Below are 15,640 nucleotides of genomic sequence, written 5' to 3'. Positions count from 1 at the left end.
CCAGGGTCCCCCTCTGGACCACTTTAGGGCAATGATCATCAATCCTCAGTAAAGGGAAACTGGTTCTTAAGAGAAGCAATTCCAGGGGTAGGTGTGGGGGAAAAAAATGGGAGGAAGGCAAACACTTCATAAGCAACAGAGCTGCAAAACTGGATTGTAGCACAACACAATAACATGATAAAGGGATAGAGTATACTAGAACATGTTATACTTTGATGTGATATAATACACATTTTATGCTTCAATATTATTATTACAAATAAGCATTCACCCTAGACTTTCCTAGACAATTTTGAAACTACTGAGATCCATTTTTCCCCATAAGTAACCTCCACTTACCAGTGTCCCCTCTTAAAGTTGTGACACCATGGTCCTTACATCTTTTACCTTTTCTTGTGTAACCTTGGGCATTGACTCTGTCTCACTTGTCTCATCATCAAGTTTATCTCCTCTTATCCTGACGTAATATCTGGTATTAAGATGAGAGACAGCAGTCAATAGTGTGAGAGAAGAAATGAGCCTGATTTCTGGTGGTAAATATCAGTTCTATGAACTGGGTAATGTGACTAATTTATATGAACTACAATTTCCTTGCTTTTGAAATGGAAAATTACTACTTTCAGAGGTTTTTCATGGACATCAAATGTAAAAATTTATAGAAAGTCCTTTTTTAAGCTTAAATATATTTGTCTATCATCTTTCTCTCCCTCCCCCTCCCTTCTCTGTCTCCCTCTCTCTTAGTCTCATTTCTCTCTCCATAAATCTTCCATCCTCCTATACACATTTCAATATACTTTACCTTGTCCTTAAAGGGAAGACAAACATGTCAATAGAGCTTAAACATGTCAATTCACATCTTTACATAAAATACAAGGTTTATTTTATCAATAAATATTCGATATAATTTCAAAGTACTTTTGACATTTAACAGAAAAAAATAGTTATAGAACATAGTTTTATTTTTTTTAAGATTTTATTTATTTATTTGACAGAGAGAGACACAGCGAGAGCAGGAACACAAGCAGGGGGAGTGGGAGAGGGAGAAGCAGGCTTCCAGGGGAGCAGGGAGCCCGATGAGGGGCTCGATCCCAGGACCCTGGGATCATGACCTGGGCCGAAGGCAGACGCTTAACAAATGAACCACCCAGGCGCCCCTAGAACATAGTTTTAATGTGGCCAAAGAAGGTATTCTATCCAGAGCTGAGCATATCATGAGCCTAAGAATCAGTCCTGGGTTGGTACTTAGACCACCAAAGGGCCACCGGTACATGAAAGTGTATTTGCCTCTCCAACCAATTTTATATTCTATACCAAAGATCCCAGTTCAGCAAGTTCTTTTTCATTACAGAAAGCATTTTAACAAATAATATTCTTAGATACACATATTTATATACAAGGCTAAAATTCATGAATGCATTAATAATTTTCCCTAACCAAATATAGTCTTAATAATATTTTCCAGTGTACAAGTGCCTCCTACACAGTGCTTTTTCAGTTGTTGAAGCTTAAAGCACTTTGTGCTGATTAATAGCATCTCATTGTTGGTAAAAGCCCTGGCCCCGTACTATGTTAGGTTCTGGGGAATCACAGGCAGAATGTGGATAGTCATCTGTGGTAAGAGGGATGCTTGGAGTCAAAAGATAGAATCAGTGTCAGGGACAATTTATAATTGTGAAACGATCAGGCTTTTCCACTGTAACCTAACATAAAAGAATAAGAACAATAATCTTTGATGTGGACAATATTTGTAAAATTTTATGTGATGTGTACACTCAAAAGGTTTAAAATTACTTTCACTCTGTGCAAATGCACATGCTGTGTAAATGCAGATTTCAGATAGGACCTCTAATCCCTGTCCCCTCCAACACACCCACTGACCAGAATGATATCACTCAGTGCTTCCTATATGGAGTTTCAGAAGCCAACCATCATGAAAAGCCAGAATAAAATCCATATGATAAAGACAAATTATTCATACCATAGAGAGCTTATATGAGTACCACATCTTAAGGGCTCAAGGAGAGGGAGATAGCAAGGTGGGGTGGGGAGGGGGTCTTACATTACAAAATCAAACAGTATCTGGCACAAAAATCTGATCTTAACAGGTGAGCTTATCTGTGATTAAGTCAGGTTGGCTTAAAGAGTCAGATTTGGGGTAGAGACAAGTAAAACACCTGTATCATGTGTCTTTCCTCCTAACTTCTCCTTGATCTAATATAGGATTGATTTCCTGTCCCCATCTTCATGATAGTCCCAAAAGAGTGGAAAGGCAATATAAAATATTAGAGTTCAAATGTTAGTAAAGGACAAATGTGAACTCTGACCACTCATGAGTTTATTTACTCGAACAAGTAATTTCTTTGAAACTCAGATAAAATTAACTCTAAAACGGAAATAATAATAGTTCCTATTTCGAAGGATATTGTCAGGAGGGAGAAAATGTGTATAACATTATCTGCATAGCACTTAATACAAAATCATACTCCATAACATCAATTATTACTATTATTATCATACAGAAAGGAAAAAATCTTAAATATGTTACATAATCACATAGATTCCAATGCTCTGAAATTGGGGCAGAATATTTTTAGCATAACATTCAAACTTCCCACAAATGTTTTGATCTGAAATGGCATAGACCAAGACTCAAAGACCCATTCTGACTTTTTTTTTTAAAAGATTTTATTTATTTATTTGACAGAGAGAGAGACAGCGAGAGAGGGAACACAAGCAGGGGGAGAGGGAGAGGGAGAAGGAGAAGCAGGCTTCCCGCTGAGCAGGGAGCCCAATGCGGGGCTTGATCCCAGGACCCTGAGATCATGACCTGAGCAGAAGGCAGACGCTTAACGGCTGAGCCACCCAGGCGCCCCCCCCCCCAATTGCTCATTCTGACTTCTATCTTCCCCTTTTTCCCAGCTAAAACAAATGGACACGTGTGAGGACACATTAGTATCTACTTCCCTATGAAACCATTCCTGATAACTCTATTCAACTCTGATTTCTCACTTTGTTGACTGCCCATGGTGTTAATTGTAGAGAATATGTTAGCATACTTAATTTATTTCTGCATTGCAGTTTCTCCTCGGTCTCGTGTGCATATTGCCTTATTAACACATCTGTTAAATTCCTAGAAGTCAGGGATTATGTCTTATGTCTCCCGTAGGCCCCCCATGCCACATAATTAGCACATTCTGGAAAGATTCTAAGTCATATTGAATCTTGATTCCCATAAACCTCCCACATTCACCTTATTTTTGGTACAATTCCCAGTTGAATTTCAACTACTTCTCTCAAAATGCAATTTCCATAATAGTATACAGTGTTCTTATAATGTCCTGATCAATGCAACTGCAGGTTACTGCTGATTATACACCTGTTTCTAAATCCCAGAGACATCAAGTGTCTTTTTTTTTAATTGTTAAACTATTATCATTTCCCAAAGATTCTGAGTTATTCAGTTTATGGTCTAGTTTGATATGTGGGTTTTAGTTTATCACAATGCAGTCATTCTACAAAAAGCCCTTCTTTTATCATTTGGGGACAGTTATGATTATTATTCAAGGAATATCATGGTAAATTTTTCAAGAATGATCACATTTTAAAATTAATCAAGATTTTAAATTTGTATTTCCTGTTCCATAAGCCGCAAATCAAACTTGATTAATCATTTGGCCATGCAATTACTTTGAAAATCAGAGAGTGAGTGCACAAGATGCCTATGTCTGGGTGGAACATTTTTATTTTGATTTATAACATCTTTCTCTTTCAAAAGAATTAAATGGTCATTGAAGAAAATATGGAAAATACAGAGAGATACATATAAATCAATAAATTCCCATGGAATCTCCTACCTATAAATACCCACTAACATTTTTTAACTTTTCAGTTTGAAGTAATTTTCAACTAACAGAAAAATTACAAAAATAGTTGGAAGAGTTTTCATATATCCCTCATCCAACTCTTTCTAATGATAGCTTTTACACAATCACACTACCAGGATCAGAAGGAATTACCATGGATAGAATATTACTAACTTGTTGGCTATTTTTCTTTTTCCTAGTTACCACTGTCTTTACCATCCTTGCACAAATTTCCCCAGGCCATATCAGACTGGAAAGCAAACATGCCAAAGTAATAGTAACAAAACAGTATTTCTCTAAATACAAACTCATCTACAGAGCTGAGAGAACTCCTGGACCTTCTCATTCATTCATTAACTATTTGCTTCCAACTTCCTAAGAACTGGGCATTATTTTAGGCTCTGGAGATACGACTATGAACAAAGCCTTTCCCTTGATGGAGCCTGCATTCTACTGTGGGAGACAGACAATAAAAATGCATTTATACTACAATGGTAGGAGGTATTATGGAAATAACAGAGCAGGAAATAATTGGGATAGAAACTGGCAAGGAGGGAGAAAATTATTTTACATATGTGGGTAGGCAAGACCTTTCTGATCATGTAGCATTTGAGCAGCGTTCTGAGTCAGCCTGGTAAATAGGGAAAAGGGTTTCCAGGCAGAAACTGCAAAGCCCTAATAGAGGAACATACTTGGCATGTTGTAGAAGCAGCAAGGATGTCCTTGTGAATAGACTGGGCTAGAGGAAGCAAAGTAAGAAATGGAGTCTATGATGTGGCTAGGCATCAGATCAAGTGTAATATACGTATCCTAATAAACTCCTCTTCACTTTTTATGGAAATTCCCCGTGCACTTCTAAACACATTCCTCTCGGCTGCAGCAGAGATTCCACCAGTTCCTCCCCTGGGTTATAGTGATGATTTTTTGTCAATTCTCATGACCCACTACCTTGGCTTTATGTGTGTGTTCCAGGAATCCACACTAGCTGGCTTCTTGTTCAGGCTTTTAGTCTAGACAGTGTCCTCAAGAGGTGCCCTGAGACTGAATATATAGGCAATGGCTAGATCATCTATAAAAGGAGAACTCTGACCCACAACTTGCAACATTCTGCCCAGGAAACCAATCCTTTATCTACAATTAAGAACCCAGGAAGCCAGCCTACTATAGGTCAGACCTGGAGGCCAGGTTGGTATCTCTAGGAACAATTCAAGCTAAACAGTAACTTCTGTAACAATTGGCCCAAAATGGCCAGGACTTGATTAATAACTGACAGATTCCTTATTTTTGTTCCCATTTCCAACTTAGAAACAGCCAAAAAAATTAAATATACTCCCCTAACCAATCACATGTGATGCCCCACTTTTGGTTAGCCTGCTTCCGGCTTCCCCATGCCCACAGCTTCCAATCAGGCCACACTTGAAGCCTTCTCTTTTCCACTATAAAGTTTTCCCACTCCTCTGCCTGCTTTTGAGTCTCTGCCAAAACTCATTTGGCTGATTTTATTTATTTCTGCATACCTTCCTGCAATAGGGAAAATCCCTCAGCCTTCAACTTCCACAGTAATAAATTCATATATATATGTCTATATTGTACATGGTATGACTAGATGGTTGAACTGTCTATGGTAGAAGTTTGAAATGTGTGTGTATGTGTATTATACATTCAAGCTTTTTCCTTAAGGTTTGGTAGAGTTTAGATGACATATACACATTTTGCATGTAACTGTTAATGGTTTATATTCCTCAAGGCTTCAGTCCTAAGCTATCTTCTCTTTTCCTCTCTCTATTTCCTTCCTCCATTACTCTGCTTCCATGAAGATGACTCAATTTATGTTTCTTGCCCAGACCCTCTCTTTGAGCTTCACACCTTATTTCCCACTACCTCTTGGGTTTCAAAAAGACACCACAAACTCAAAATGAGTAGGTCATCTTCTACTGACCTGGTACTTTTCCAAGTCAGTGAATGGCACTGCCATTTACCTGGTAACGATCTAGAACACTAGGTGTCATCACTGATACCTTCTTCTTCCTTTATCCTCCATATCACATCCAGTCATCTATCCTTCTTAATTTTACCTTTTAAGTATAATCATTGGACATCTGAGAGTTAGGAACCCTTTCTCTGCTTTATTGTCATTTCCAACCTAGTCTGAGCTACCTTCATCTTTTATGTGCTGTTCTGCAATAGCATCTGTATTGGGTTCCTAGGGCTACTGTAACAAAGTAAAAAAAAAAAACTGGGTAGCTTAGAACCACATAAATTTATTGTCTCATCATTTTAGAGGCAAGAAATTCAATATCAAGGTGTTGGCAGTACTGTGTTCTCTGTGATGGCGCTGGGGAAGAATCCTCCCTTGCTCTTCTAGCTCGGGTATTTGCTGGTAATCGTAGGCCTTTCTTGGCTTATAGATGCAACACTCTAGACACATGGCTGTCTTCTCTTTGTGTTTTCACATTATCACCTCTTTTTACATGTCTGTCTCTGTGTCTAAATTTCCCTCTTTTATAAGGATACCAGTCATATGGGTTTAGGGTCACCCTAGGGACCTATTTTTAACTTGATTACTTCTGTAAAGCCCTAGTTCCAAGAAAGGTCACTTTTTGAGCTACACATTCTGGTGGTTAGGACCTCAACATATCATTCTGGAGGGCATAATTCAGGACCTAAACTGGTCTCCTTGATTCTCTCAAGTTACCAAGTTCCATTTTCTACTCAGTAACTAGCGTAAACTTTTCGAAGTTCAATCTGATTAATTCATTTATCTGCTTAAAATCCTCCCATGCTATTCTACTAGTCTTAGGATAAAAACAAAACTCCTCTGACATGGCCCACAAGGAACTTCTCAGTCTGGTCCAGTATACCTTCTGTACCACAACATGTCCCCTCTCAGTTCTGTGTTTAATCCAAAAAAAAAAAAAAAAAATTATATTTTCTCTTCTTCTTGTCTCTCATGTTCCCTCTTTCCCCAGGGCTCTTTTTTTTTTTTTTTTTTTTTTGGCAGTCATTTCTTTTCTTTTCTTTTTTTTATTATATTATGTTAATCACCATACATTACATCATTAGTTTTTGATGTAGTGTTCCATGAGCCATTGTTTACGTATAACAACCAGTGCTCCATTTATACGTGCCCTCTTTATTACCCATCACCAGGCTAACTCATCCCCCCCACCCCCCTCCCCTCTAGATACAAACTCATCTACAGAGCTGAGAGAACTCCTGGACCTTCTAGAACCCTCAGTTTCTTTCTCAGAGTCCGTAGTCTCTCATGGTTCATCTTCCCCTCCAATTCACCCCCTTCATTTTCCCCTTTCTACTATCTTCTTCTTTTTGTATTTTAACATATAATGTATTATTTGTTTCAGAGGTACAGGTCTGTGATTCATCAGTCTTACACAATTCACAGCGCTCACCATAGCACATACCCTCCCCAATGTCTATCACCCAGCCACCCCATCCCTCCCACCCCCCACCACTCCAGCAACCCTCAGTTTGTTTCCTGAGATTAAGAATTCCTCATATCAGTGAGATCATATGATACATGTCTTTCTCTGATTGACTTATTTTGCGTTGGACAGCCACATGCAGAAGAATGAAACTGGGCCATTTCCTTACACCACACACAAAAATAGACTCAAAATGGTTGAAAGACCTAAATGTGAGACAGGAGTCCATCAAAATCCTAGAGAAGAATACAGGCAGCAACCTCTTCGATCTCAGCCGCAGAAACTTCTTCCTAGAAACATCGCCAAAGGCAAGGGAAGCAAGGGCAAAAATGAACTATTGGGACTTGATCAAGATTAAAACCTTTTGCACAGCAAAGGAAACAGTCAATGAAACCAAAAGACAACCGACAGAATGGGAGAAGATATTTGCAAATGACATATCAGATAAAGGGCTAGTATCTAAAATCTATAAAGAACTTATCAAACTTAACACCTGAAGAACAAATAATCCAATTGAGAAATGGGCAGAAGACATGAACAGACATTTCTGCAAAGAAGACATCCAAATGACCAACAGACGCATGAAAAAGTTGCTCAACATCTCTCGGCATCAGGGAAATCCAAATCAAAACCTCAATAAGATACCACCTCACACCAGTCAGAATGGCTAAAATTAACAAGTCAGGAAACAACAGATGTTGGTGGGGATGTGGAGAAAGGGGAACCCTCCTGTTGGTGGGAATGCAAGCTGGTGCAACCACTCTGGAAAAGCCACTCTGGAAAACAGTATGGAGGTTCCTCAAAACGTTGAAAATAGAGCTACTGCACGACCCAGCAATTGCACTACTGGGTATTTACCCCAAAGATACAAATGTAGTGATCCGAAGGGGTACGTGTGCCCCGATGTTTATAGCAGCAATGTCCACAATAGCCCAACTATGGAAAGAGCCAACATGTCCATCAACAGATGAATGGATAAAGATGTGGTATATATATATATATATATATATATATATATATATATATATACACAATGGAATGTTATGCAGCCATCAAAAAATAAATCTTGCCATTTGCAACAATGTGGATGACACTAGAGGGTATTATGCTAAGCAAAATAAGTCCTCAGGACTCTTTTATGTACTGCTTCTTCTGTATGGAATGCTCTTTCCTTCCTTCTTTTACCTAGTATCCTTATATGTGTTCTCAGATTCTTTTTTTTTTTAAAGGAAATCCTTCCCCAGGATGTTTCCCTTCCAAAATTACAATTTTTATCTGAATAAAAAATGTGATTAATATCTATCCCTTCAATTAGACTGAGCTTTATTGAGGGCAAGGAATCATGGTTGGCTTTGTTCATCAATCTATCTCTAGTCTCTAGTAAAATGACTGGTGTGTCATAGATGTTCAAAGTAGTTTTTTGATTTGAAGAATAAATTATTAAATGAATCAGATGTAATCAAAAGCTGTTTTCCTTCAAACTGTCTGTGGTAAAAGATTAGTTGATTTTTCTCCATCTTCTGTGAAATAGAAAACTATGCTTATGTCATCAGGAGCCAATGATCAACAATTTGGTGACTGGTGCCAGTACACGGACCACACTTTGAGTAGATCTGATCGCTATATCTTCTCTAGTGTGATCATTCATTCTAAGTTTTTGGAATCAAACTGATCTCTTTGCGGGACAAGGAACTTAAGTAACTGATTTTTTTTTTTCTGTATAAAACATTTAATTTATTGGTCTTTTTGGGGTATCTGCTGTATCTCCAGTGTATTACAACTGAGCCATTAATCTTGTAGCTTCATCAACATTAACTGGTTCGTTTTCATGACACTGCTGAGGAATCAGCTCTTTCTGCAAAGGTTCAAGGGAAAGGCCTTTTGAGAAATGGGCAAGTTCCTTTTGTATATCTACAAAAGCTTTATTCACTCTGTTAACTTTTTCATCATTCACAATGTTTATCTTCTTAAGATTAGTGGTAACTGGTTTTGCTTTGTTTTTAGACTTAAAGCTTTTTTGGCTGGCTATATGAAATACATTCCTGGACTTCTGCCCTCTTAGTTTGTTCTTGGCCATTGTCTTCAATACCCTCGTGCAGCAACTCACGCTCTGACTGACACCATCTACACGCAGAAGATCTTCCTTAAATAATTGACTTTTAAAAGTAAAAACATGTACACTAAAGCGCTGCCATTTAACTTATTCATTTGCCTAGGTCACTGTAACCTGAAGAGTGGACACTGTATAGAGATAATTGCCAGATGTTCATCCTTTTTCCAGTCTTTCCATGGCCTTTTTAAGTGGGACCACCTCGACCATAAAGTAAGCCGTGAGTAGAGATCTGCCATGCTGATGAACTTAGCTTCTTAATATTTGTCTGCTCAGCTATCATGAGTTATAATGGGTACTCTCCATCTGAAAGTGGTGACAGTAGATGACCTGTCTCCCAACTTATCAAAGGTACTGATTGCTAACCTAAGAGTAACTGCTGGTAGTCTCTTTTTGTCAGGAAGATATCTAACTAGAAAATCTAACTAGATACATAGGCCAAACTCTTTATAAAGGGAATCCTTTATCAGCCAATACTTCAAATTACTAATAAAGACTATAAAACAGTTTTTCAGATCTTCGGACTCTATATCTTAGGAATAGTCATATATATGTTTTTTTTTTAAACCTTGTTCTGTTTTTGTCAGGGTTTCTCTGAAACCAGAGCGAGTTTACCATCCAGTTGAGTAGGTGTTCTCTCTTTGTTACCTGGAATCCTGGCAAAGTTTCTGGCAGAATTTTTCTACCTCAGGGAGACCTACTCATCTGGAATAGATTAGAATTATCTGTCTGGCACAAGATTACTATTGCAGCAAGTGATACATTATCCAAAACATTTATGGTGATACCTATTAGCTAAACTCCCAAACTCAAAGAGAATAAAATAAAAATTCTGTGTCTATACCAACTTTTAAATCTTAAATTTTCTTCCCAGAAGATCTGGATGTCATATCAACCATGACTTCTCCAATAAGTATTAATTGCATTCTTGAGCTATAAAACCCACTAAATGAGATGTAATACATTAGCCACAGTAGTGAAAGGGAAGGGATGACCTATTCTTCCATAAACTATCAAACAGGGGCCCCATGTTTTAGAGAACTCTGCTTAGTCCTTTTCTAGCCCATATCCCTCCCCATAGGAAAAAAAGTTTGTAGTCCAAGGAGTTGTGTCCTCCAGGAGCCATGTCTCTGCTTCTAAATCATGCTTTAGGTACCTGGTACCCCTGAAATTTCCTACACAGTTGGCTTGTATCCACTTGGAAGTTCTGCAAGGACCTCTTCAAAAGATTCAACTTGCCAAAGTAGGCCACCAGTATGTAAACCCATAAGCTCAATGAGTGGCTGTATGTCTACAGATGGAGCCGGAATACATGGGCTGGGGTGTCTACATGTATATGCATGAGGCCTCTCAAGGTGCAAGATAGTGTCCACATGTAACAGACAGCATCTCCATGCTTCAGCTTGGAACTCTAAGGGTTCCGATAATCCTATATTCAAACCGAGTCTTTCTGGTTATTTGTAATGAAACACTGTCAAGATAGGAGAATGGAACAATCTTTAAGCAGTTTGGTAAAATGATTTAAATCTTCTAAATATTTAGTCATATGGTATGTATGTCTCAATTTTCCCCTGCCCTTATCCACATATGTTAGAGAAGATCCACAGATCGCACTCAGAGGGATGGGTAAAGAGAGCTTAATGAAAGAATATTTACAAAGGTGTTACAGAAATTAAGAGGGGGCAACTGGGTGGCTCAGTTGATTAAGTGTCCAACTCTTGATTTCAGCTTGGGTCATGATCTCAGGGTCGTGAGACTGAACTCCATATCAGGCTCTGTGCTGGGTGTGGAACCTGCTTAGGATTCTCTCTTTCCCCCTCTCTCTCTGCCTCTCTCTGCTGCTCTCTCACATGCTCTCTCTCTTAAAAAAGAAAAGAAAATAAAAGAAAAAAGAAAAGAAAAGAAATGAAGAGAAAGCAGTTGCCAGTAGTAGCAGGAATCTACTACCTAAGGGCAAGAAAGGGATTTGTTAATGAAACCTGGAGAGAAAAGGCTAAAAAGAACACTTTCCTCCAAAAGTTGTAGCCTTCAATAGAGAAACAGAGAAATGTAGTCACTGACAACCCACAGCCTGATGGAGAGAGAAGGCCAAAATGATTACCACAAACCTCTCTCTTTTTGCTCTCTCACCTCCTCGTGGTACCTTTTATTGGGTAAAGCCAATCAGAAGCCAGATGGAAAGAGAGGTTAGTTGATACAATCCATAGAGTATAGTCTCCCAGCTTTATAGTGCAGAACAGAAGGGTAGAGAAAAAGAAGCAGCAAATGGAGAGTATTCAGCATACGTTAAGGTCAAATTTCAGATCCAAATTCTTTCCTTTAATAACTATGGGGCCTGGAGTAAGTTATTTATTAATTTGAAGTCTCCATTCCTCATCTGTAAAATGGGTCCCTCAACAACACATCCATTATGGGGGATATAAAGGTTAAATAAAAACATTTTAAAGCATTTAGCATTGTATCAAATAGATGTTTAGCAAACAGTTAACTTACACTAGGTGCTCATGGAATTCTACAAGATGAAATCAGTGCTCTTATACTTCCATTTATTCATCAAGCAAACATTTATTGAGTGCCTACTACATATCTGCTACAGTGCTGGGCTATGGGGTAGATAAATGAAAACAGGTAAAAAAAAAATCCTTGCACTTTTGGATAAAGAAGAAAAGACCTCTGCTCTAATGTGATTTATAAATTGTGTAGGGGTACAAACAAATCAAAAGGCAGTTTCTACATAAGAAACTAAGCACAAGGGATGTAATGTCTAAGAGCTCTAGAATCTAACTTTTTTAGTTTGGATCTTAGATCTTCTAATTTCTTGATTTTTTACTTTGGGCAATGTTCCAGTTACACCAAAATTTAGCAACTAAAAATATTTGATTACACTCATAGATTCTGTGATCATGGACTTAGAGGATAATGATAACTTATCTCTACTCCATATTCATGGAATTTCATCTAAGACGACTCAGAAGCTCAAGGGGACTAGAGGCTCAAGGCTGGAATCATCAGGAGGCATCTTCATTCACATGTCCAGCAGTAGATGCTAGCTGAGACTTCATCCGTGGCTTCTGGACAGAACACCAGTCCGTGAAACCAAGACTTCATGGCAGCATGCTGACCTCAGATATTTTATCTGGCTGCTAAGAGGTCCAACAATGAGTGTCCCAAGAGAATAAGTTGGGAGCCACTGATACAGCCTCCAGTTTAGTCTAAGAAATCAGGGAGTGTCTCTTCTTCTCCAGTTCACAAGTCTATCCAGATTCAGGGATGGGAAACACAGATCCCCTCTCTCAGTGGGAAAGTTATTAAAATCACATTGTAAGAGGGTATATGGGATTAAAAAAAAAAAAGCACTGTTGCGACTATCTTTTGGAAAATATAGCCATATTAACTTCTCTGTAACTGTTCATCTGTAAGATGGAGATTGCATTAATACATATTCAATAGGATTATTGTGTTAAATAGAATGGCACACATATGCTTTAAATCATGACTGACACAAAACATAGGTTCAATAAATATTAATATTTATCAGAACTAGGTAATATTTTTCAGAACTAGATACCATTGGAAGAACATAGGTGAGGTCCTTGGACTTGGGGTGGGAGGTCAGTCAGGCAAGATATCCAAACTTGGATAAAAAAGATAAGTAAGAATTGCCCAAGCAAAGCACAGAGCAAGGAAAACAAAGATTATTTCTTCATTAAGCAGAGTCTGAGATTCTATAATAGAGGCCCAACAATATGACAACATAAAAACAAAGATGTTTATTTCTCTCTTCTAGACAGTCCAAATGTGAATGCCTAGGTCAACAACACACTCTTTTCTCATTGTCAATTATAGACTTGATTTCCTTTCAGATCTTTGCTTCTCAACTTTCTGAGACATAGTTGTTGGATACTATTTTTAAAGCTAGTACATAATATCTAGATTCTAACCAGTGGAAAACAAAAAGAATATGAAAGAGGCATACCCAAAATATTCACACTCAGGCCTGGGAGCAACATACATCACTTCTCATCTCCACTGACCACAGGACTTCACCTAATTGCCAAAATATTGGAAAATACAACCTCACTGGCAGCACTGCATCCAGTAAGAAGTGTGGAATGGATATTTTTGGACAACTAGCTCTCTCTTACACCCAAATTAAGGGAAAATAGCCCAGAAGGAAGAGAGACACTGGTGACTACAAGTTATCATTTTATCAAATAAGATGGAGAGCAGAACATGATGAGGAGAGAAATGAAGCCACACTGAAGAGACTTGGAAGAGTCAGATTATGAAGGTCATTGTGAGCCAAATTAAAGAGTTTTTTGTTTTACAGACAGTGGGAATCCAATGAAGAATTTTAACATGGGAAAAATGTCATCAGACCTGGGATTTCAAAGAATGCTCCGGAAATCCTGTGGAGAATGAATTAGAGGAGTTAATATATAGAATCCTGAAGATGAATGAAGAGGCTGCTATGATGACTGGAATTTCAATTCATCTGTACTTCCTAACACAGCACAAGAGAGCATGTCTGGGCAGGATGTACTTGCAAAACAAGGTAATACTACTTACAGGTAGTAATATTACTTAAAGATAATATTACTTTGCATCTATTTTCATTGCATAATTTCATTGCATATATTTTCCATGACTTTTACGTACATAATAAGGAACAATAATTAACTGATTTTCATAGGTCAGAATTTATGGCCATATTTTGAAATCTACATTTATTTGTTTTGTATTTTAAAAAAATCTCTGCACTCTATTGTAACATCTGGCAGTACCATAACTGATATTAGATATAAAGTATACAACCATTTTCTATGAAGTCGCCACCCAGAAATATGACCTTATTTCAGCAAATGCCCCATTTGTTTGCACTTACTGTATATAAATAATTCAATATACTTCAGTTATCTTAGAATTTTCCACAAAAGCAATTTTTTTGGAACTTTTCATTAACATTCCTGAGCATGTGAATTAACTTAAATACAGATTATTTTCATTTTTATTTTATTTTTTTAAAGTTTATTGTTATGTTAATCACCATACATTACACCTTTAGTTTTTGATGTAGTGTTCCATGATTCATTGTTTGTGTATAACACCCAGTGTTCCATGCAGAGTGTGCCCTCTTTAATACCCATCACCAGGCTAACCCATCCCTCAAACCCCCTCCCCTCTAGAACCCTCAATGTGTTTCTCAGAGTCCATAGTCTCTCATGGTTCGTCTCCTCCTCCGATTTCCCCCCTTCATTTTTCCCTTCCTACTATCTTCTTCTTTTTTTTAATATATAATGTATTATTTGTTTCAGAGGTACAGGTCTGTGATTCAACAGTCTTACACAATTCACAGCACTCACCATAGCACATACCCTCCCCAGTGTCTATCACCCAGCCACCTCGACCCTCTCACCCCCCACCACTCCAGCAACCCTCCATTTGTTTCCTGAGGTTAAGAATTCCTCATAAATGAACAAGTACAACGTAAATCAAGTAGAAATTTGACAAAATGACCCTAGGACAACTACCAAAATGTCATAATAATTACATAACAGTAGATGTAAAGAGAAATCTAGATATCCATGTGATAAATACTTGGAAAGATCTAACTTAGATTTGGAGATTGAGAAAGGTATATTAGCAGAGAACTCAAGGTTTGAGCATGTTAGAAATGCAGAAGCTTTGGAAATAGGTATGGCTGGGATTTTAAGTCCCAATTCTGTCACTTATAAGCTGTTACTCTGAGAAAGTCATTTTACTTCCATGAGCCTATTTTCTTTTCTATACATTAATAATAATATCTATATGAATTAGGCATATTGTTGACTATTAGGTCAATTTACATACACATAAAAATAAGTAACCAGGTATCGAGTCACCATATATACTTCCTAGAGAAAGCCTGCTTCCCTCAGAGCAACTTTTCTTCCCTTTTCTAACATTTTGTTGGCAGCTAAGCCCCTACAACCAGGAACTCTACTAAGTACATCAGGAGCCAAAAGGTTGAGGATTCCAACTCTGCATTGAGAGCAATGTGTCGAAGTAGGAAGAGAACACTGCATAGAAATATAAAATGTAATGAACTTTTAATTTGTGAGAAAGTAATAATCTTTAATAAGATCATGAGACAGAAAATTGAAAATAATAATTCTTCATTTTAGGAAGTGCAGTATGATACAAAATCAGTAATATTCCAGAGCCCATTTATAGGAATACTTTAG

At 37.7% G+C, this 15,640-nt stretch overlaps 1 protein-coding gene across 2 annotated transcripts; it reads right to left on the bottom strand.

Moving 5' to 3' along the window:
* Nucleotides 1-9,080: 9,080 nt before the first annotated feature.
* On the bottom strand, nucleotides 9,081-9,403 carry LOC114215440 (ribosomal biogenesis factor-like). Of its 2 annotated transcripts, XM_028111437.2 has the most exons (2): nucleotides 9,261-9,403; nucleotides 9,081-9,155 (listed from the first exon to the last, which is right to left on the bottom strand). In XM_028111437.2, exons 1-2 carry the CDS (start codon nucleotides 9,381-9,383, stop codon nucleotides 9,081-9,083), a joined length of 198 nt encoding a protein of 65 aa, XP_027967238.1. In that variant the 5' UTR covers nucleotides 9,384-9,403. The 2 variants fall into 2 exon arrangements, with proteins under 2 accessions (XP_027967238.1, XP_027967237.1); XM_028111436.2 differs by having other exon boundaries at nucleotides 9,081-9,403.
* Between the last annotated feature and the right edge of the window lie 6,237 nt (nucleotides 9,404-15,640).

The sequence above is a fragment of the Eumetopias jubatus genome, unplaced genomic scaffold (assembly GCF_037043125.1).
Source record: "Eumetopias jubatus isolate StellerSeaLion01/CBP00866 unplaced genomic scaffold, mEumJub1_p1.0 scaffold_13, whole genome shotgun sequence".
In the NCBI taxonomy this organism is placed as follows: domain Eukaryota; kingdom Metazoa; phylum Chordata; class Mammalia; order Carnivora; family Otariidae; genus Eumetopias; species Eumetopias jubatus.
The sequence above is the reverse complement of the archived record's forward strand: the minus strand, read 5'-3'. Positions and strand labels throughout refer to the sequence as shown.

Bases quoted from the DNA above. Each gene is read 5' to 3' on its own strand.
- LOC114215440 (XM_028111436.2), bottom strand. From the start codon at position 9,383: ATGGCCAAGAACAAACTAAGAGGGCAGAAGTCCAGGAATGTATTTCAT.